The 20,689-nt window shown below is 40.3% G+C and overlaps 1 protein-coding gene across 4 annotated transcripts in view; it reads left to right on the top strand.

Annotated features, from left to right (window-relative positions):
• Positions 1-20,689, top strand: part of ALG6 (ALG6 alpha-1,3-glucosyltransferase) — a 75,592-nt gene that overhangs the window by 3,154 nt on the left and 51,749 nt on the right. For 2 of the 4 annotated variants that reach the window (XM_047723837.1, XM_047723836.1), the window contains exon 2: positions 1,759-2,028. The exons of the other annotated variants lie outside the window; for them this stretch is intronic. In XM_047723837.1, the coding sequence (XP_047579793.1) occupies positions 1,947-2,028 (82 nt within the window). In that variant the 5' untranslated portion in view covers positions 1,759-1,946. The remainder of the gene's footprint in view (positions 1-1,758; positions 2,029-20,689) is intronic. 4 annotated transcript variants of the gene reach the window in all.

Here is a 20,689-nt window from a genome sequence, read left to right as displayed (position 1 = left end):
CTGAGCCACCCCGGCGCCGTGACCCTCGCTATATTTAAATAAGAAAATAATTTTTGTCACTATATTATATACCTGACACTGATATAACACTGTATGTTAACTGTACTGGAATTAAAAAAACTTGGGGTGCCTGGTGGCTCAGTCAGCTAAGCGCCTGCCTGCAACTCTGGTCATGATCCCAGAGTCCTGGGAATAGAAGCCCACATCAAGTTCCCTGTTCAGTGGAGAGCCTGCTTCTTGCTCTCTCTCTGGCACTCCCAGATCTTGTGCCCTCTCATTCTCTCTCTGTTAAATAAATAAATAAAATCTTTAAAAAAAAAAAACCTTAATAAAAGATAAATAAAACTAATATGTTTAATTACATTCTTTAAAAAAATTTTTTTTAAAGATTTTATTTATTTATTTGACAGAGAGAAATCACAAGTAGGCAGAGAGGCAGGCAGAGAGAGAGGAGGAAGCAGGCTCCCCGCCAAGCAGAGAGCCTGATACAGGGCTTGATCCCAGGACCCTGAGATCACGACCTGAGCCGAAGGCAGAGGCTCAACCCACTGAGCCACCCAGGCGCCCCTTAAAAATTTTTTTTGCCCAGTAAGTGGAATGTGCCAGTTTTCACCTAGTTTTTTCAGTTGATTTACTGTATTTTTCTGATTACATCTAAAGCATATCCTGTGGTTAAAATGGCCCATTATTTCCCAAAGCTTTTTACTTTTAATGCATCCAACCCAAGGGAAAAACTGAAAGAAAAAAGAAACACGTAGATGGTTAATTACATCTTACTGCATTGTCTCAAGAATTGGAGACATTGGGGCACCTGGGTGGTTCAGTTGGTTAAGCGCCTGCTTTCAAGTCAGGTCATGATCCCAGGGTCCTGGGATTGAGTCCTGAGTGGGGCTCCCTGCTCAGTGGGGAACCTGCTTCTCCTTCTCTCTCTGCCTGCTGCTACCCTGTGTCAAATAAATAAGTAAATTCTTAAAAAAAAAAAAAAAAAAGGAAAAGAATTGGGGTTATTATTTGATTCTAATAAAGGTTCATTCTCTAAGATGGAAAGATGATGTGGTTAGTGAAAGTATATTTTGGAAGAAAAGAAGTAAAAGTCAAACTACATAAATTACTCTAGTGGACTTTCTCAAATTAATAGAAAGGTAAAATTCCTCTTTCTCTCTGTACCAAAGATAAATTATCTCTTTGTTAACTTTTGTAGTTTTATTTTTACATGTAGGCAAACATGCTTTAGATGGAATTGACTCTTCAACTATCTATATTTATCTGTTCTTTTTCTTCATTTAGGACTGTTCCTTTGTAAGAAAGAACCTTACCACATCTTTCGATATTTTGAGTCTCATTTAACAGGGAGAGCTACCTTTTAAGGTATATTTCCTAACTAGGGGTCTAGTGAATAAAGAACTTAAAACTACCCACTTTTCCTCCTTATCAACACACCTAATTCCCCATCTTCCTACTTGATTTAATGGGTTCATTGTTTTATTGTGCTCAGCTAACTCTTTTTTTTTTTTTTTTTAAGATTATTTATTTATTTATTTTGACAGAGAGAGATCACAAGTAGATGGAGAGGCAGGCAGAGAGAGAGAGAGAGGGAAGCAGGATCTCTGCCGAGCAGAGAACCCGATGCGGGACTCGATCCCAGGACCCTGAGATCATGACCTGAGCCGAAGGCAGCGGCTTAACCCACTGAGCCACCCAGGCGCCCTGTGCTCAGCTAACTCTTGGTCTTTCTTTTTTTTTTTTTTTTTCCTCCAGGCTACTTCTTCACAGACCGCAAAGTCCGTATTTAACTGGAAACGAAGCATCACTTAAAGTTCTCTCAAACTCCTAATCCCAAAGAATTGATAACATTTCTCGGATAAAGAAAAGAAGTGACTGACTACCTGTTAAAAGTATTCTGGCACTGGTCCTATTTTTTCCCTCCTTAGGTTTGTAGAAAAAATATGGAGAAATGGAACTGGATGGCAGTTGTGGTCCTACTAGGACTAACAGTACGGTGGACAGTTTCCCTTAATTCTTACTCAGGTAACTTACACGTCTTTACTGTAGAAGATGGACAGATATTCCTTTGAATAGTTTCCTCCCTCTTCCCGTCCTCCTCCTCCTCCTCCTCCTTCTTTTTTGTAATAGTTTATAGATACCTTCCTGGGACAGAGAAGAATTTGAGGCTTTATTGGTATGGTCAAGAAAATACACTTAAACATTGTATTCTAGTAAAAATAACAGTGTAAGAGCTTAATAGAGGCATAGAATTTATGACATGAGAAAACAAAAATGTATTCTAATGGGGAAAATGACAAGTTGAGAAATGATTACGTCTTAGGCATCGAAGAAAGAACTGAGGTAGTACTTCAAGGTGGGAGTAGAATCAAAAGAGGCTTTTGTTTGTTTAGGGTAGAGAAACCATGTTCCTAGACTGAAGGGAAGAGACCAGTGGAGACATAAGACTGGGAACCATGTGAGAGAAAGGGAGGGAGAATTGATGGTATAGGTCCTGGATAGGGGATAGGATTGGATTTCACCCTGTGAGTATTTATTTAGCACTGCTCATGTCCCAGGCACTGTGCCTAGTGCTAAACAAATGAATGTCCAGTACTGAAAGGGTCCACATTTTAGTAGGTAAGTGGTCACAGGACAATGTGATTATTATGACTAGAAATATTTGTTAAGTACAAAGGTAATACAGAGAAGTGAATAATGAGGTTGCAGTAGAGAAAACTTTCCAGAGAAGTTGATGTTTGAGTTCAGGGTTTGAAGGATGAGTTGGAATTTGCTAGGCGAATGAAATGGGGAACATGTACAAAAACATGGTAGAATGAGAACATGGTTTTAAGTAGTCAGTATTGGAGTTGCATAAAAAGAAGGAATAAAAAGGATGGGGAGGGAGCAGCTCAAGATTTAGCTATACAATTTGCTTGGCAAATAACTTGTGTTTTAGAAAAATAACTTTGATTGTAATGAAAGGATTGTAGGAAGCAGGTTATTGGTAAAGAGACAAATGACACAATCATAATAATATGAGTACTATTTTAAGTATTTGTCATATGCTAGACACTGAGCATTTTCTTTTACTTACCATGACTACTGAAGAAAGATATTGTCTATAATTTACAAATGGAAAATGAGACGACGGATAAATGACTCAAATTCAAATATAGTTGTATTTTATTCTAAAAGGAGTGCTTTTAGGACACTACTCTGTGGCTTCTGAGAGAGAAGTCAAACTAAGCCAGCTAAAAGATGGATAAATGAATTTGAGGAATAGTGAGGAAGTAAAATCGCTTGGATACAGCAGTAGACTTGGGTTCAAATTATAGTTTTTTTGCTTGTTAGCTGCCAGATCTTAGAGTAGTTACTTAATCTCCACGAACCTTTTACAAAGGTACCATCTCTACAAAGTGGGAATATTAATATGTATTTTAACAGGGTTGTGGGAATTACTTGAGATAATATGTATGAAACATACTTTTTTTTTTTCTTTATTTGACAGATCACAAGTAGGCAGAGAGGCAGGCAGAGAGAGAGGGGGGAAGCAGGTTCTCCACTGAGCAGAGAGCCCAACATGGGGCTCGATCCCAGGACCCCGAGATCATAACCTGAGCCGAAGGCAGAGGCTTAACCCACTGAGCCACTCAGGTGCCCCTATTTTCTTTTTTTTTAAAAAGCATTTATTTTTAGGGGCACCTGGGTGGCTCAGTGGGTTAAAGCCTCTGCCTTCGGCTCAGGTCATGGTCCCAGTGTCCTGGGATCAAGCCCCACATCGGGCTCTGTGCTCTGCAGGGAGCCTGCTTCCCCCCCTCTCTCTATCTGTCTGCCTCTCTGCCTACTTGTGATCTCTGTCTGTCAAATAAATAAATAAAATCTTAAAAAAAAAAAAAGCATTTATTTTTAAAAAGATTTTATTTATCTGAAAGAAAGAGAGCAAAAGAGAGGGAGCACAAGCAGGGTTGGGAGGGCAGGGGGCATGGGGAGAGAGAGAAGAAGACTTCTGCTGAGCAGGGAGCCCAATGTGGGGCTCGATCCCAAGACCCCAGGACCATGACCTGAGCCGAAGGCAGATGCTTGACCAACTGAGCCACCCAGGCACCCCAAGGCTTTATTTATTTGATAGAGAGAGGGAGAGGCAGAGATAGGGAGAAAGCACAAGTTGGGAGGAGAGGGAGAAGCTGGCTCCCTGCACATGTACACTGTATCCCAGGACTCTTGAGATTAAGACCTGAGCTGAAGACAGACACTTAACTTACTGAGCCACCCAGGTGCCCTGTTTTTCTTTTTCTTTTGTTATTTTTTTAAGATTTTATTTATTTATTTGACAGAGATCACAAGTAGGCAGAGAGGCAGGCAGAGAGAAAGGGGGGAAGCAGGCTCCCTGCTGAGCAGAGAACCCGATGTGGGACTCGATTCCAGGACCCTGGGATCATGACTACCTGAGGTGAAGGCAGAGACTTTAACCCACTGAGCCACCCAGGCGCCCCACCTATTTTTCTTTTTAAAGATTATATTCACTTACTTGAGAGGGACTGAGAGAGAAAAAGAGAGAATGAGTGGGGTGGGGAACAATAGAAGGAGAGAGAGAAGCAGGCTCTCTACTAGTCAGGGAGCCCCATTCAGGGCTGGATCCCAGGATCCTGGGATCATGACCTGATCTGAAGGCTTAACTGACTGAGCCAACCAGATGCCTAGTGTGTTTTCTTTTCTAGTAGTGTAGGAATATAATCAGCATAGTAATGGTTCACAACTATTTTCTTGTTTTATCCTTAAATCAGATCATTTAACCCCAGAATGTTTATTGAGTGTGTGTTGTGCAGCAAAAATATCTTACTGGTGATCAAGTTTTTCAGACTGGCTTTCAGGGTGGCCAAGAATAATAATTCATATCTTCCTGTGATATTGTGATTTATAAGAAATAATGTATTTGGTCTTTGTCCTCCTTCTGGCACAGAGCCTCTAAAAACCCTTGGGATTTTCTAAGTGAAAGTGATAAAGTTGTCTTTTGTTAAGGTAATGCTGGCTTTTGGACCCACCTAAGGATGGGGTCTGGTTGCCCAGAAAACCAGATTGCATCATTAGAGGGTTAGAACTTTCAGTCCTACCTCTGATTTCCGGGGAGGAGAGAGAGGCCAGAGGTTGAATCAGTCACCAGTGACTAATAATTTAATCAATCATGCTTTTGTAATAAAGCCTTCATAAAAACCCAAAAGTATGATCAGGTTGGTGAACACATGGAGATTCAGACGGATTAGAAGCTCACCGTCCTTTCCCCACATCTTTGCCCTATGCATCTCTTCCATCTGGCTGTTCTGAGTTATAGCCTTTTTAAATAAACTGGTAATCTAGTAAGTAAGTGTTTCTCTCAGTTCTGAGAGCTGCTGTAGCAAATTAATTGGACCAAGGAGAGGTTGTGGGAACATCTAATCTATAGCCAGTTGGTCAGAAGTGCAGTTAACAATCTAGACTTACTGTTGGCATTCAGAGTTGGAGGGAGTTGTTGGAACCTCCAACTGATCAGAATCTGGGCTTGTGACTTAGAGGGAGGGGGCAGTCTTGTAGTACTGCACCCATAACCTGTGGAATCTGATGGTATCTCTGAGCAGATAGAGGCAGAATGAGTTGAATTGTAGGATATGGAGTTGGTGTTAGAGCATTGCTTGTTGGATGTGAGGGAAATCTCCCATCCCCACATTGTAATTGGATTCCTGAATCACCCTTTTACTTCTCTAGAGATATTCAGAGTCAGGGGGGTAGGACAGACTTGTAAATATGTACTACATCAAAATATAGTGTGATATGAACGAAGTAGACTGGGGACACTAAAGACTTGTAATTCAGACAAGAAAGGCTTAGAGTATCACATTAACGATAACAGGTTTGTTCTGAAAGAAGTGTGGGGAGGATTTACTAGACAGATAGTATTCCAGTGACAGGAAATAGCATGAACAAAGGCCAAGAGTTCTTTGTGGTATGTTGAGGGTGTAAGTGTGACCGGAATACAGGGTGCATGGTTAAGATGGAGCAGTAGGTGGGTGATGTAGGAATAAACGGGGCCGGACTGTAAGCCAAAGTAACATGTGAGGGTTTTATCTATTGGGCAGTGGAGGTTTTTAAGTAGGGATTTACATGATCAGGTACGTTGCTTAAGAAGACAACTATGGAGGCAGCATGGAGTTTGGAGTAGAACAAGGAGAGGCTGATGGTAGCAAGACCACACCGGCAGCATATATGTGCCATGGCCTTACTTCCATTTGTAACACTTACTTGGAGTGTTGCTGCATAAAGCTGGTTGCAGTGGTCTAGGCAAGGGATGATGAGGCTTGTCTAAGTGACTAAATTTGAGAGCCATTGAGTACAAATCAACAAAATGTAATGACGAATTGTAGGGATAAATAAGAAGGGGAAGAGTTTGACAGTCTGGTTTCCAGTTCAGAGATACTGAGACTTGAAAACAGAGCAGATTCAGTGGGGAAGGTAATGAATGAATTCCATTTTGAATCCGTTAAGGTTTGGGTGCATTTTAGTTATATAAAGAAGGGTGAATTTGGAGACATGGAATTTGGCTGAGGGGTGCAAGAATGCATAAATCCATCTTCAGCTGGTCATAGAGAACAATAGTTTAGACCCTGGCTTCATACTTCAGTGCAGCTCTGTGATCAACAAGGCTGGGCCAATTGTAGGAATCCTTTTTTCTTTGCTAGAACCAAAGTAGGCAGGTCCTGTTTCATTCAGTTTCTCTCTAAGCTCACATTCAATCTGAGATCTTAGAAAGAAAGTGCAAGAAATGAACCAGAAAACATTAGTGCCAATTCCTAGAGTAAATTTTATTTCTGTCATCCATTATAGCTTTTTTAGTATTGAAGCAGTTCCATACTTCACAATGTTTGGTAGTGTTGAAACTTTTGCCACTCTGGAGTGTGTGAAATGATATTTTGTTGTGTTTTAATTTGAATTTCCTTCATTACTAAAAGCTTAAGCATATTTGTATCTTTACTGGCTATTTATATTTCCCCTTCTAGTATATTTGCTGTGTCCTTTCTATATTTCTTTTTCTTTTCTTTTCTTTTTTTTTTTTAAGATTTTATTTATTTATTTGACAGAGGTCACAAGTAGGCAGAGAGAGAGAGGAGAAAGCAGGCTCCCTGATGAGCAGAGAGCCCGATGTGGGGCTCGATCCCAGAACCCTGGGACCATGACCTGAGCTGAAGGTAGAGGCTTTAACCCACTGAGCCACCCAGGAGCCCCATATTTCTGTTTGATTTTTTTCTTTTATATTCTGTATTTTGGGTTTTTTTCTCAAGTAGTCTATATTCTGGAAGCTAACCTTTGTACAATCATAAATATCTTCTCCCAGTTTATAGGTTATCTTTTCACACCTTAAGGTGTCTTTTTTTAAAGTTGTATGTATGTATGTATGTAATCTCTGTATCCTATGTGGGGCTTGAACTTGAGACCCTGAGATGAAGAGTTGCATGCTTTTTCACTGAGCCAGCCAGGAGCCCCACATCTTTTTTTTTTTTTTTTTTTTTTTAAGATTTTATTTATTTATTTGACAGACAGAGATCACAAGTAGGCAGAGAGGCAGGCAGAGAGAGAGGAAGGGAAGCAGGCTCCCTGCTGAGCAGAGAGCCCGATGCGGGACTCGATCCCAGGACCCTGAGCCGAAGGCAGCGGCTCAACCCACTGAGCCACCCAGGCACCCAGGAGCCCCACATCTTAAAGCGTCTTGATGAACAGGATAAAATAGTGAGATTTATTAATCTTTATTAATGATTTGTGTTTTTTATATCTTTAAGACATTTTTCCCTACTCCAAGTTACAAAGGTATTTTCCTAAGATTTTCTAAAAGTTTTTTTTTTTTTTTTTAAGATTTTATTTATTTGACAGACAGAGATCACAAGTAGGCAGAGAAGCAGGCAGAGAGAGAGGAGGAAGCAGGCTCCCTGCTGAACAGAGAGCCCGATGTGGGGCTCGATTCCAGGACCTTGGGATCATGATCTGAGCTGAAGGCAGAGGCTTTAGCCCACTGAGCCACCCAGGTGTCCCCAAGATTTTCTAAAAGTTTTAAGATTTGTCTCTCCTACTTAAGTCCTTCTTCTTCTTCTTCTTCTTTTTTTTTTTTTTTTTTAAAGATTTATTTATTTATTTGACAGAGAGATCACAAGCAGGCAGAGAGGCAGACAGAGAGAGAGGAGGAAGCAGGCTCCCCGCTGAGCAGAGAGCCCGATGCGGGGCTCGATCCCAGGACTCTGAGATCATGACCCAAGCCGAAGGCAGCGGCTCAACCCACTGAGCCACCCAGGCGCCCCATTCTTCTTCTTTTTTAAAGATATTTAATTATTTGTCAGAGAGAGAGAGCACCCACAAGTAGGCAGAGTAGCAGGCAGAGGCAGAGAGAGAAGCAGGCTCCCTGCCGAGCTAGGAGCCTGATGCGGGACTGTCCCAGGACCCTGGGATCATGACCTGAGCCTAAGGCAGTGGCTTAACCGACTGAGCCACCCAGGCATCCCACTTAAGTCCTTCTTAAAATTGAATTTTATATATAACGTGAGATAGGCTTTTATTTTAATTCTTTTTCACATAGGTAATCAGTTCTTTCAACCCATTTATTGAATAGTGTATTTTCCCCCACTAATGTGCATTATCAGCTCTCAGGTTTTCATATATGCATGGTTCTATTTCTGATTGTTCATTCTGATCACTTGGTCCACTACTGCTGTATCTTATTATAATTTTGTAATAAGGCTTGATATATTGTAAGGCCCATTCTCCCACCTGATAATTTCTACTTCAGGAGTTAGCTGTTTTGGGCTTTGCTCATTCATATTATAGTAGGCAGAATTTCTAAAATGGCCCCCCAAAGATGTCCTGCCCTATTCCCCAGGACTGTGAAAATGATAACTCACTCAAGAGTGATTGTTAGGTTCTGTGACACAGTTGACTTAAAAATTTTTTTTGTTGTTGTTTTTGTTTTTAAGATTTTTTATTTATTTGACAGAGAGAGAGATCACAAGTAGGCAAAGAAGGAGGCAGAGAAAGAGGAGGCAGTAGGCTCCCCGCCGAGCAGAGAGCCCGATGCGTGGCTCAATCCCAGGACCCTGAGATCATGACCTGAGCCGAAGGCAGAGGCTTTAACCCACTGAGCCACCCAGGTGCCCCAACACAGTTGACTTTAAAATAGGGAGATTGCGGGAGCGCCTGGGTAGCTCAGTGGGTTAAAGCCTCTGCCTTCGGCTCAGGTCATGATCTCAGGGTCCTGGGATCGAGCCCCGCATCGGGCTCTCTGCTCGGCGGGGAGCCTGCTTCCTCCTTCTCTCTCTGCCTGCCTCTCTGCCTACTTGTGATTTCTGTCTATCAAATAAATAAATAAATAATCTTAAAAAAAAAAATAGGGAGATTGCATTGAATTATCCAGGGTTGCTCAGTGCCTTTAGAAACAGAGAACTTTCTTTAGCTGGCAGCAGAAAGGGACTCCGGAGAGATTCATGACATAAGGGTTGCTGGTTCGACAGTTGGAAGGGCCATGTCTGGAGGAACACAAGTGGCCTCTGGCTGCAGATGGAGAATAGCCCCCAGCTGACCGTCAGTAGCAGCAAAGCATTAGATTGTGCCAGTCATCTGAACAAGCTTGGAAGTAGATTCTTCCCTGGGCCTCCAGATGAGAGTTCAGATTGGTTGACTTCTTATTTTGGCCTTGTGAGACCCTGAGCAAAGATTCAAGTTAAACCCATTCAGACTTTTGACCTATAGAATTGTGAGATGTTTTAAGTTACTAAATTTGTAATAATTGTTATGTAGTAATAGAAAGCTAATATACACATATATGACTTTATTTATTTATTAAAAGATTTTTATTTATTTCAGACAGAGCGCACATTCGAGAGAGCATGAGTGGGGTGGGGAGGGAGAAGCAGACTCCCTGCTGAGCAGGAGTCTGATTTGGGGCTTGATCCCAGGACTGTGGAATCACGACCTGAGCTGAAGGCAGTTGCTTAATTCACTCTGCCTTTAATAAAAATCAGATTGTCAAAGTCCAATGAAAAACCCTATTGGCATTTTTTTTAAAGATTTTATTTATTTATTTGACAGAGATCACAAGTAGGCAGAGAGGCAGGCAGAGAGAGAGAGGGAAGCAGGCTCCCCGCTGAGCAGAGAGCCCGATGTGGGGCTCAATCCCAGGACCCTGAGATCATGACCCGAGTCGAAGGCAGAGGCTTAACCTACTGAGCCACCCAGGCGCCCCAACCCTATTGGCATTTGAGTGGAATTACATTGGGGGGGAATTGGCAATCATTATTACACTGGGACTTTTTTTTTTTTAAGATTTTTAAAATTTATTCATTAGAAAGAGAGAGAGGAGAAACCAAGTGAAACCATGAGCAGTGGGGTGGGGCAGAGGGAGAGGGAGAAGCAAACTCCCTGCTGAGCGAGGTGCCTGATTCGAGCCTCCATCCCAGGACCCAGGATCATGACCTGATCTGAAGGCAGATGCTTAACCAACTGAACCACCCAGGTGCCCCCCACACTGGGACTTTTAATCCACTAAGATCATAGGGTTTTTTTCTCCCTTAATATTTAAGTCGTCGTCTTTTTTTTTTTTTTTTTTTTTTCAATTATTTGAGAGAGAGTGCGAGAGCACGGGGGGCGGCGGGCATGAGGAGAGGGGAAGAGTGAGAGGGAAACTCAAGCAGACTCTGTGCTGAGCGAGGAGCCCAATGCAAGGCTTGATCTCATGACCCTGAGATCATGACCTGAGCCTAAATGAAGAGTTAGTTGCTTAACTGACTGTGCCACTCAGGTGCCCCTGTTTAAGTCTTCTTTTCTACATGAAAGTCTTATATATCCTTTATTAGATGTATTCCTAGCTGTCTTACATATTTTCCCCCTTTCCCCTCATTGTTATTGTTGGTATCTTTTAAAAATTGTTTTTCTTTCTTTCTTTTTTTTTTTTTTAAAGATTTATTTATTTTAGAGCGATGGTGTGGGGGGTGTGGGAGGGGCAGAGAGAGAGGAAGAGAATCTCAAGCAGGTTTCCAGCTGAGTGTAGAGCCTGATGCAGGGTTCAGTCTCATGACCCTGATCCTACCTGATCCAAAATCAGTAATCAGATGCTCAACTTACTGAGCCATCCAGGTTCCCCTAAAAAATTATTTTTCTAAGTGCTTTTTGCTGAGGGGTGCCTGGCTGGCTCAGTCGGGGGAGCGTGTGATTCTTGGAGTCCCATGTTGGCTGTAGAGATTACTTAAAAAAAAAAATGCATGTTGCTAAGGAATGAAAATGAAGTTGACTTTTTATATTTGGCAACCTTTTTAAACTCTTATAATTCTAAGAATCTGAAGGATCTTGTGGATTTTCTTCATTTTAAAAAAAAAGATCTGGAGCACCTGGGTGGCTCAGTGGGTTGGGCCTCTGCCTTCGGCTCAGGTCATGATCCCGGAATCCTGGGATCGAGCCCCGCATCAGGCTCTCTGCTCAGCAGGGAGCCTGCTTCCCTTCCTTTCTCTCTGCTTGCCTCTCTGCCTGCTTGTGATCTCTCTCTGTCAAATAAATAAATAAAAATCTTTAAAAAAAATCCATGAATAATGAATAACAGTTTTATTTCTTCCTATCACTATCCTTGTCTTTTTGTTGCTAAGACCTTATTACAGTGTTGAATAGTGATTTGAAGTAGTGGTTTGGACATCTTTGTATTGTTCCTAATTTTTTTTTTTAAAGATTTTATTTATTTATTTGTCAGAGAGAGAGAGAGGGAGAGAGAGCAAGCACAGGCAGACAGAGTGGCAGGCAGAGGCAGAGGGAGAAGCAGGCTCCCCGTCGAGCAAGGAGCCCGATGTGGGACTCGATCCCGGGACGCTGGGATCATGACCTGAGCCGAAGGCAGCTGCTTAACCAACTGAGCCACACAGGCATCCCTATATTGTTCCTAATTTTAACTAATGTTTTTAATTCACTGGTGAGGTGGTTTTTTTGTTTTTTTTTTTGTTTAAGTAGGCTCTGTGCCCAGGGAGGGGACCAACATGGGGCTTGAACTCACGACCTTGTGATGAAGATGTGAGCTGAAATCAAGAGGAAGTCGCTTAATCCACTGAGCTGCCCAGGCACCTCTTGAGTTTGTTTTTATTTTTTATAGCATTGAACCAACCTTGCATTCCAGGAACAATCCTATTTGTGATATCTTTTTTTTTCTTTAAGTGTATTGCTAGGTTTGGCTTGTTAATATTTTACTTGCAATTTTAGCATCCATGCTCACAAATGAGATAGGTGTACAGTTTTACTTCCTTAAAATGCCTTTTGTTGTCAAGGTTATTCTATCCTCAAAGTGAATTAGGGAGTATACCCCTCTATTCTGAATGGAATAGTGTGTAAGATTGGAATTGTGTGTTCCTTAAAAGCTATTTGGGCCTTGGTAGGAAAGCTATCTGGGCCTAGAATTCTCTTTGTGGAAAAATAATTAATGATTATTTTTTTAAAGTCTATAGGATCATTTGATCTTTCTCTTTCTTCTTTAACTATTTATAGTTTATATTGTTTTAGGAATTTACCCATTTCACCTGAGTGGTATAATAAATTGTCTTAAAACTCTTCATAATGTTTTCTCACCTTTTACATCTGTTGTATTTCTGGTTATGGTTTTTTTCCCCCATTTTTTATATAGTTTATGCTTCATTACTTAAAATCAGTATTAGAAGTTTTAAAATTTTGTTAGTTTTTTCAAAGATTTAATTTGAGCTTTGCCGATACTCAATATTATGTTTGGGTGTGCTCTTCTGTTAGCTGCTAAGTCAGATGCTTTAGCTCATGAAGTTTCAGTCTCTCTTCAAATACATGCATTTAAATTATAAAATTCCTTTCAAGTGGTACCTTAAAAATAATATATTTTTTTAAGATTTTATTTGTTTGAGAAACAGCGTGACTGAGAGCACAAAGGGAGTGGGGAGTTAGCAGAGGGAGAGAGAGAAGCAGGCACCCTGCTGAGAGGGAGCCCAACGTGGTGCTCTGTCCCAAGACCCTGAGATCACGACCTAAGCTGAAGGCAGGTGGTTAACTGACTGAGTCACTCAGGTGCCCCACAAGTAATATTTTCTATGTTTTTTTTTTTTAAGATTTTATTTCTTTTAAAGATTTTATTCATAAGAGAGAGGCAGATCACAAGCAGGGGGAGACAGATCACATACAGGGCTTGATCCCAGGACCCTGGGATCATGACCTGAGGTGAAGGCAGATGCATAACCAACTGAGCCATCCGGGCATCCCTCTGTGTTCTATTGTGATTATTCTTTGACTCGTGAATTATTTAGAAGCATATTTAAAATTTTTCAATTATTTAGGCTTTAAAAATGGTTTTTTGATATTTTTAAAATTGCATTGTAGAAAGAGAATCTTATAGGGCTCCTGGATGGCTCAGTGAGTTAAAGCCTCTGCCTTTGGCTTGGGTCATGATCCCAGGGTCCTGGGATCAAGCCCCGCTTTGGGCTCTCTGCTTGGTGGGAGCCTGCCTCCCCGTCTCTCTCTGCCTGCCTCTCTGCCTACTTGTGATCTCTGTCTGTCAAATAAATAGATAAAATCTTAAAAAAATAAATAAATAGAAAGAGAATCTTACTCTCTGGTACATTTTTTTTTTTTTTAAGACTATTTATTTATTTGACAGAGAGAGAGATCACAAGTAGGCAGAGGCGGGGGGGTGGGGTGGGGGCAGCAGGCTCCCTGCTGAGCAGAGAGCCTGATGCAGGACTGGATCCCAGGACACTGAGATCATGACCTGAGCTGAAGGCAGAGGCTTAACCCACTGAGCCACCCAGGCACCTCTCTGGTACATATTCTTTGAAATGTATTGAGACTTGACATACTATGTGATCAGTTTTTGTGAATGTTCTGTGTGTGCTTGAAAAATACATGTCCTCCAGTTTAATATTCTGCATGTATCCATTAACTCCATATTATTATTTTGATGTTAATTTTTAATATCCTTACTGACTTTTGCCCAATTAAACTACCAGTTGAGAGAACTACAATTTCTCTTTGTGATTTTGTCAATTTTTGTTTGTATATTTGTATCTATATTATTAGGTGATGTAGAATTTTTTTCCTTGGGACTTGAATTTCATGACATTACTGTTGTGTCCCTGTTTATTTACAGTAATACTATTATCTTAAAGTCCATTTCCTCTGAAATTAATAAACTTCACTAGTTTTCTTTAGGTTAATTTTTGCTTAATATATCTTTTTCTATCCTTTTACTCTTTGTCTTTCAATCCCTGTGACTTGGACCCGACTAACCAGTTCCCCACCCTAATTCCACTTTCTCCTGATGGTTTTTAAAAGTTATAATTTATTTTATTCTTTCAGAGTGTGGCGTGGAGATTTTCATATACCTATTTAACTTAACAAAATCTAAAATTAATATTTATATTTTCTTTCTGAACAATGCAGGGGCCATGAAATGCTTAAACTCTAGTTAAAATTTCCCCCTGCTATTAAAATGTTATTGCCTAAGATTTTAGACATTAATAACTGTTTTATAAAATTAGTATTTATTTAGGTTTACCCTCATGTTTATCATTTTCTGTGCTTAACCTTCCTTTTTACATATTGCATCTTCTTTTGAGATAATTGTTTTTCTTCCTGAAGTACATTTTTGGGAGTTTTTTTTGTTTTGTTTTGTCTTGTTTTTTGTTTTTGTTTTTTAATTGGATTATTTTTAAAATTTAAATTCGGCTAATTCTTTTTTCCATTTTTTGGTGGGAGGAGTAATAACCTTTTTCTTTTTTTAAGATTTTATTTATTTGAGATAGAATGAGAGTGAGAGAGAGAAAGAGCACAAGCATGGGGAGCAGCAGGCAGAGGGAGAAGCAGACTCCCTGCCAAGCAGGGAGCCCAGTGTGGGGCTCGATCCCAGGACTCTGGTATCATGACCTAAGCCAAAGGCAGATGCCCAACCGACTGAGCCACTCAGGGGCCCCTAAATTCAGCTAATTAACATATAATGTATTATTTGTTTTGGGGTTACAGGTTTGTGATTTATCAGTCTTACATAATACCCAGTGCTCATTACAACATACCCTCCCCAATGTCCATCACCCATATCCACCCCCCCTTCCCTCCAGCAACCTTCAGTTTGCTTCCTAACACTAAGAGTCCCTTATGGTTTGTCTCCCTCTCGGGTTTCATCTTTCTTCATTTTTACCTCTCTTCTCCTATGATCCTCTGCCTTGTTTCTTAAATCCACATATCAGTGAGATCATATGATACTGTTTTTCTCTTGATTGATTTATTTGGCATGGCATAATGTTTTTGTTTTTGTTTCTGTTTTTTTTTTTTTTAAGATTTTATTTATTTATTTGACAGAGAGAGATCACAAGTAGGCAGAGAGGCGGGCAGAGAGAGGAGGAAGCAGGCTCACCGCTGAGCAGAGAACCCGATGCAGGGCTCGATCCCAGGACCCGAGATCAGATCATGACCCAAGCTGAAGGCAGAGGCTCAACCCATGGAGCCACCCAGGCGCCCCTTGTTTCTGTTTTTTTAAGTAGGCTCCACACCCAGCACTGAGCCCAATGTGGGGCTTGAACTCATAACCATGAGATTAAGACCTAACCAAGATCAAGAGTTGGACACTCAACTGACTAAGCCACTCAAGCGCCCCAAATCTTTGGGAGGTTTTTAATTTTTTTTTTTTTTCCAATTAGAAAACAGTTATTTTAAGTAGGCTCAGTTCCCATTGTGGGACCCTGAGATCACGAGTTATATGCTCTACTGACTGAGCCAAACTGGCACCCCCAGGAGTTTTTTTAGTGAGAGCCTTTTGGTGGCTTAGTTTTTATCTGAAAATGCCTTTATTTTGCTCTAGGTCCTAACATTTTACTGGGTTTGGAATTCTGTGTTGATAATTATTTGCTCTTAGTATTTTGAAAATCTCATTTCATTGTCTTTTAGTTTCTGTTGCTATGTTCAGACCATCAGCTGTCTTTTCAGTTGTTATTTCTTTGCAGGTAATTTGTCTTTTCTCTCTTGCTGCAGTATTACCGTGATGTATCAAAGTGTGAGTATTAAAAAATTTATCCTCAGGATTTCCTGGGATTTCTGACTCTAATGAATGGTAACCTTCTGTCTGTTCTTGACACACTGTTCAGCTAGTCTCCTCTCATTCTGTTTCCTCTTTGTAAAACTCTGGTTAGATATATGTTAGATCTTTGGTCTTTTATTAATTCACCACATATGTGTAGGGTACTCATGCCAAAGGCAGGTGATATAGCAGAAAATAAAATAGGCAACAATCTCTTCATCTCATTGAGTTTATATTTTCAGTTCTCTCTTCAAGTTTTGTATCTCCCTCATTTCTGCTTTCCTTGTGTAACTCTTGTTAGATGTAAGTTGGTTCCTTTCATCCTATCTTCTGTGTCTCATAATCTCATATATTTTCCATCTCAGTTTCTTCATACTGCTTTAAAAAAAAATAATCTCCAGATCTATCTTCCTTTTTGTTACTTTTCTTTATAGTTGTGTTTAATTTGTTTTTTTATTTTTTAAATATTTTATTTATTTATTTATTTGTCAGAGAGAGAGAGCGTGCACAAGCGGACAGAGTGGCAGGCAGAGGCCGAGAGAGAAGCTGGCTCCCTGCTGAGCAAGGAGCCTGATGTGGGACTCCATCCCAGAACCCTGGGATCATGACCTGAGCTGAAGGCAGCAGCTAAACAGACTGAGCCACCCAGGCATCCTTAATTTGTTTTTTTAAACTGGCCATTGAATTTTTACAATTTTAGTTACTGTATTTTTTTTTATTTCCTAAACTTCTATTTGTTTCCTTTCAAATCCTCTTCATGTCTGATCGTCTCTTATTCCTTCAACATATTCTCATATTCTTTTATATCTTTAAACATATTAGCCATACTTATTTTATATTCCCTTTCAGAGAATACTAATACCTGCAGTTTGATTTCCTGGTTTGTTGGTTCTACGGACTCTAGCTCATGTTATTTTGTTTCAGGGTTTAGTGATTTTTTTAAAAATTGCGAGCTCAAGTTACTTGGAACTTTTACCTGTGAGAAATTTTTGAGGACCAGGTTTACTGTGTATTTCTCCACAGAGGATTTAGGTTGCCTCTTGCTGGGCACTTTGGGCACTATTAAAAGTCAAACTAAAGGGGCGCCTGGGTGGCTCAGCGGGTTAAAGCCTCTGCCTTCGGCTCAGGTCATGATCCCAGGGTCCTGGGATCGAGCCCCACATCAGGCTCTCTGCTCAGCAGGGAGCCTGCTTCCCTTCCTCTCTCTCTGCCTGTCTCTCTGCCTACTTGTGATCTCTGTCTGTCAAATAAATAAATAAAATCTTTAAAAAAAAAAAAGTCAAACTAAATTCTCATCTTAAGGTTTCTTTGGCTGTAATTCTTGTGAATCCAGGCCCCACACTGGGTGAATGCAGGATAATGTTAGGAATTTTCAGGAGACTTTTTTTTTTTTTCCTGTACTACCTGGAGCCAAGGCAGAGATAAATATTGCCTTCACCATTTCCCCTAAAGGCGTTGTTACTTTGTATCTTAGTAAATGGTTCTCCGACACTGAAGTTTTTATCTGTTCAAATTCTAGGCTATACCTCTTTATTCATTGTATAGAACTTTGATAGCCAGGCCATAGGCCAAAAAAGTCATTGGGTAACATCAGGACAAATGCTTATTTGTCTGGATCTTAAACTTCTTTTGTTATTTTTGGCTCCTAAGGAATTTTCTTATTTTGTTGCTAATTTAGCCATTACCCGTCCCCCCCACCCCTCCATTGGAGGTGTTTTTCTGGCCTTTTAAGTCTGCCATGTTGCTGAAAACTGGCCTCATCTATTTTTTTAAAAGCTCCACAGGTTACTCTGAACTTTATAAAATGGTGAAACAGGTAATGGCTAAAGCCACAGGGTTGGGGGCATTTATACTGCAAGAAGAAAACAGATTGAACCACTGGTCACTTTACAGAGAAGGGAAATGATTAAAGGAGGCTGAGAAGAATCCATGAGGAGGGAGGATTAGAGCCAGGAAATTAGAGAAATTTAAGAAATAACGACTGGCTTATAGTGGCAAGTTCTAGACTGCTAAGTAGGGTGAAAATTAAGAATAGACAAAAGATTTCTAAGGAGGCCATTGTGAGCCTTTTAATTATCAGACTGTAATGAATTGAGGACTAAATGGGATAATTCCCATTTAGAGGAGTTAAGAGGGCATAGCGACTCTTAGAAGTTTGTGAATTGAAGGAAGGAGTTAGTTTGGTAACAGGAATGGGGTAAGGAGGTCAGGAAGAAAAGACCTGTTAAAAGTTAACTTTTAGAGGCGCCTGGGTGGCTCAGTGGATTAAGCCTCTGCCTTCGACTCATATCATGATCCCAGGGTTCTGGGGTCCAGCCCCATATCAGGCTTCCTGCTTGGTGGGGAGTCTGCTGCTCCCTCTCTCTCAGCCCCTTCCACCCTACTTGTGTGCGCGTGCTCTCTCTCTCTCTCAAATAAATAAATACAATATTTTTTTTTTAAAAAGTTAACTTTTAACTGGGTGGCTCAGTCAGTTAAGTGTCTGCCTTCGACTCATGTCATGATCCCAGGGTGCTGGGCTCAAGCCCCATATCGGGCTCCCTGTTCAGTGGGGAACATGCTTCCCCCTCTCTGCCTGCTGCTCTGCCTACTTGTGCTCTCTTTCTCTGTCGAATAAATAAAATGTTAAAAAAAAAAAAGTTAAAATATGTAATTTACGTTACCTTTGCTTTCAGCCTATAACTGGTCTATTGAATGGTCCTCTCCTTTTCTTCCTTCAGCACTATTTTATTCCTGATCATTATGTTCTTACAATTTTCCTTTAGTTCTAATTTTGACAGATATATCATTTTCTTTGAACTTTTCATGTTGAGGTGAATTAGAAAAGAACTAAAGGTATAGAGTAGAATAATAGAATTTAAGAACTCACACTACTTCAGTATTACTAGCATATGTAACCAAATGCTTAATGGGAACTGAATAGAGGACAAGCATATATAATACTTTTCTATCCTTATGGTTTACATTATATATTCTAACATTTCTCTCCTAAAGTCTGAGTTTATTTAGTTACTTACTTTATCCAGGAACAGGACTCCTGCTTATTTTAAACTTCACTTTGAATGTCCCATAAGAAAGTCAATGTAACAAGATTACTTTTGGATTATAGGAAAAGTATTCTTATTGTATAGTAGTAGAATATTCGTATACATCTTTTACAGGTGGTTATTATATGTTTTTGTCATTTTTCAGATGAGAAGAATAAAGTGCTAAGCACTAAGAAAAACTGTGATTCTGTTAGAGTTCTTAACCCCATCATAAAAAATACAACATCTTTAGCACTTGTCTAAAAACCTTCTATATCGTAGGGATGCTGGGAGAATTAAAGAATTGAGTATTAGATCTGTGATTGTGCTGAGATTTTTTCCTCTTAATTAAAATACTTTTTTGGGGGCGCCTGGGTGGCTCAGTGGGTTAAAGCCTCTGCCTTTGGCTCAGGTCATGATCTCAAGGTCCTGGGATCGAGTCCCCCATTGGGCTCTCTGCTCAGCAGGGAGCCTACTTCCTCCTCTCTCTGCTTTCCTCTCTGCCTACTTGTGATCTGTCTCTGTCAAAGAAATAAATAAAATCTTAAAAAAAAAATACTTTTTTGGGGGGTGCCTGGGTGGCTCAGTGGGTTAAGCCCACTGGGTTAAGCGGGGAGCCTGCTTCCCCCTCTCTCTCTGTGCCTGCCTCTCTGCCTACTTGTGATCTCTGTCTGTCAAATAAATAAAATCTTTAAAAAAAAAATACTTTTTTTGTTATAATTTCTTTTTAACATGCTTATTTTAGTTTGCTTTTCATCTATCTTGTTTTAAGGTTGTAATTAAGAAGCACTCAAGTGAGGAAGCTCAGGTTAGCTTGCTTCATGTTAATCCATTATTCTTTGGAAATGCATATATTGTTTAGGCAAACTACTTATGTGTATTGTAATTTAAATTTTTCTAAAATGTATATGCCTGGGGCGCCTGGGTGACTCAGTGGGTTAAAGCCTCTGCCTTTGGCTCAGGTCCTGATCCCAGGGTCCTGGGATTGAGCCCCACATGGGACTCTGCTCAGCAGGGAGCCTGCTTCCTCCTCTCTCTCTGCCTGCCTCTCTGCCTACTTGTAATCTCTGTCTGTCAAATAAATAAATAAACAAAATCTTAAAAATAAATAAATAAATAAATAAAATGTATATGCCTTACAATGTTTACATTATACCCCTTACTTAAGTGCTGCTTATGTAATTGATTTTTATAGACCTAAAAATATTGAATAAATATTGCTTGTTACTTTTATTTATTTAATTAAAAAAAGATTTTATTTATCTGAGAGGTGGGGGGAGAGAGAGAGAGTGTGGGCTTGCTAGGAGGAGCAGAGAAAGGGAGAAGCAAACTCCTTGCTGAGCAGGGAGTGTGACCTGGGGACTGGGCCTTGATCCCAGGACCCTGGGATCATGACTAGACCCAAAGGCAAGACACTTAACTGACTGAGCAATGCAGGCACCCCTGCTTGTTACTTTTATTTATTTATTTTTCCGATTTTTCAATTTTATTTGTTTATTTATTTATGTAAAAAGATTTTATTTATTTATTTGACAGAGATCACAAGTAGGCAGAGAGGCAGGCAGAGAGAGAGGGGAGGGGAAGTAGGCTTCCCACCGAGCAGAGAGCC

The sequence above is a fragment of the Lutra lutra genome, chromosome 4, assembly GCF_902655055.1.
Source record: "Lutra lutra chromosome 4, mLutLut1.2, whole genome shotgun sequence".
Classification (NCBI taxonomy): Eukaryota; Metazoa; Chordata; class Mammalia; order Carnivora; family Mustelidae; genus Lutra; species Lutra lutra.
The sequence above is the reverse complement of the archived record's forward strand: the minus strand, read 5'-3'. Positions and strand labels throughout refer to the sequence as shown.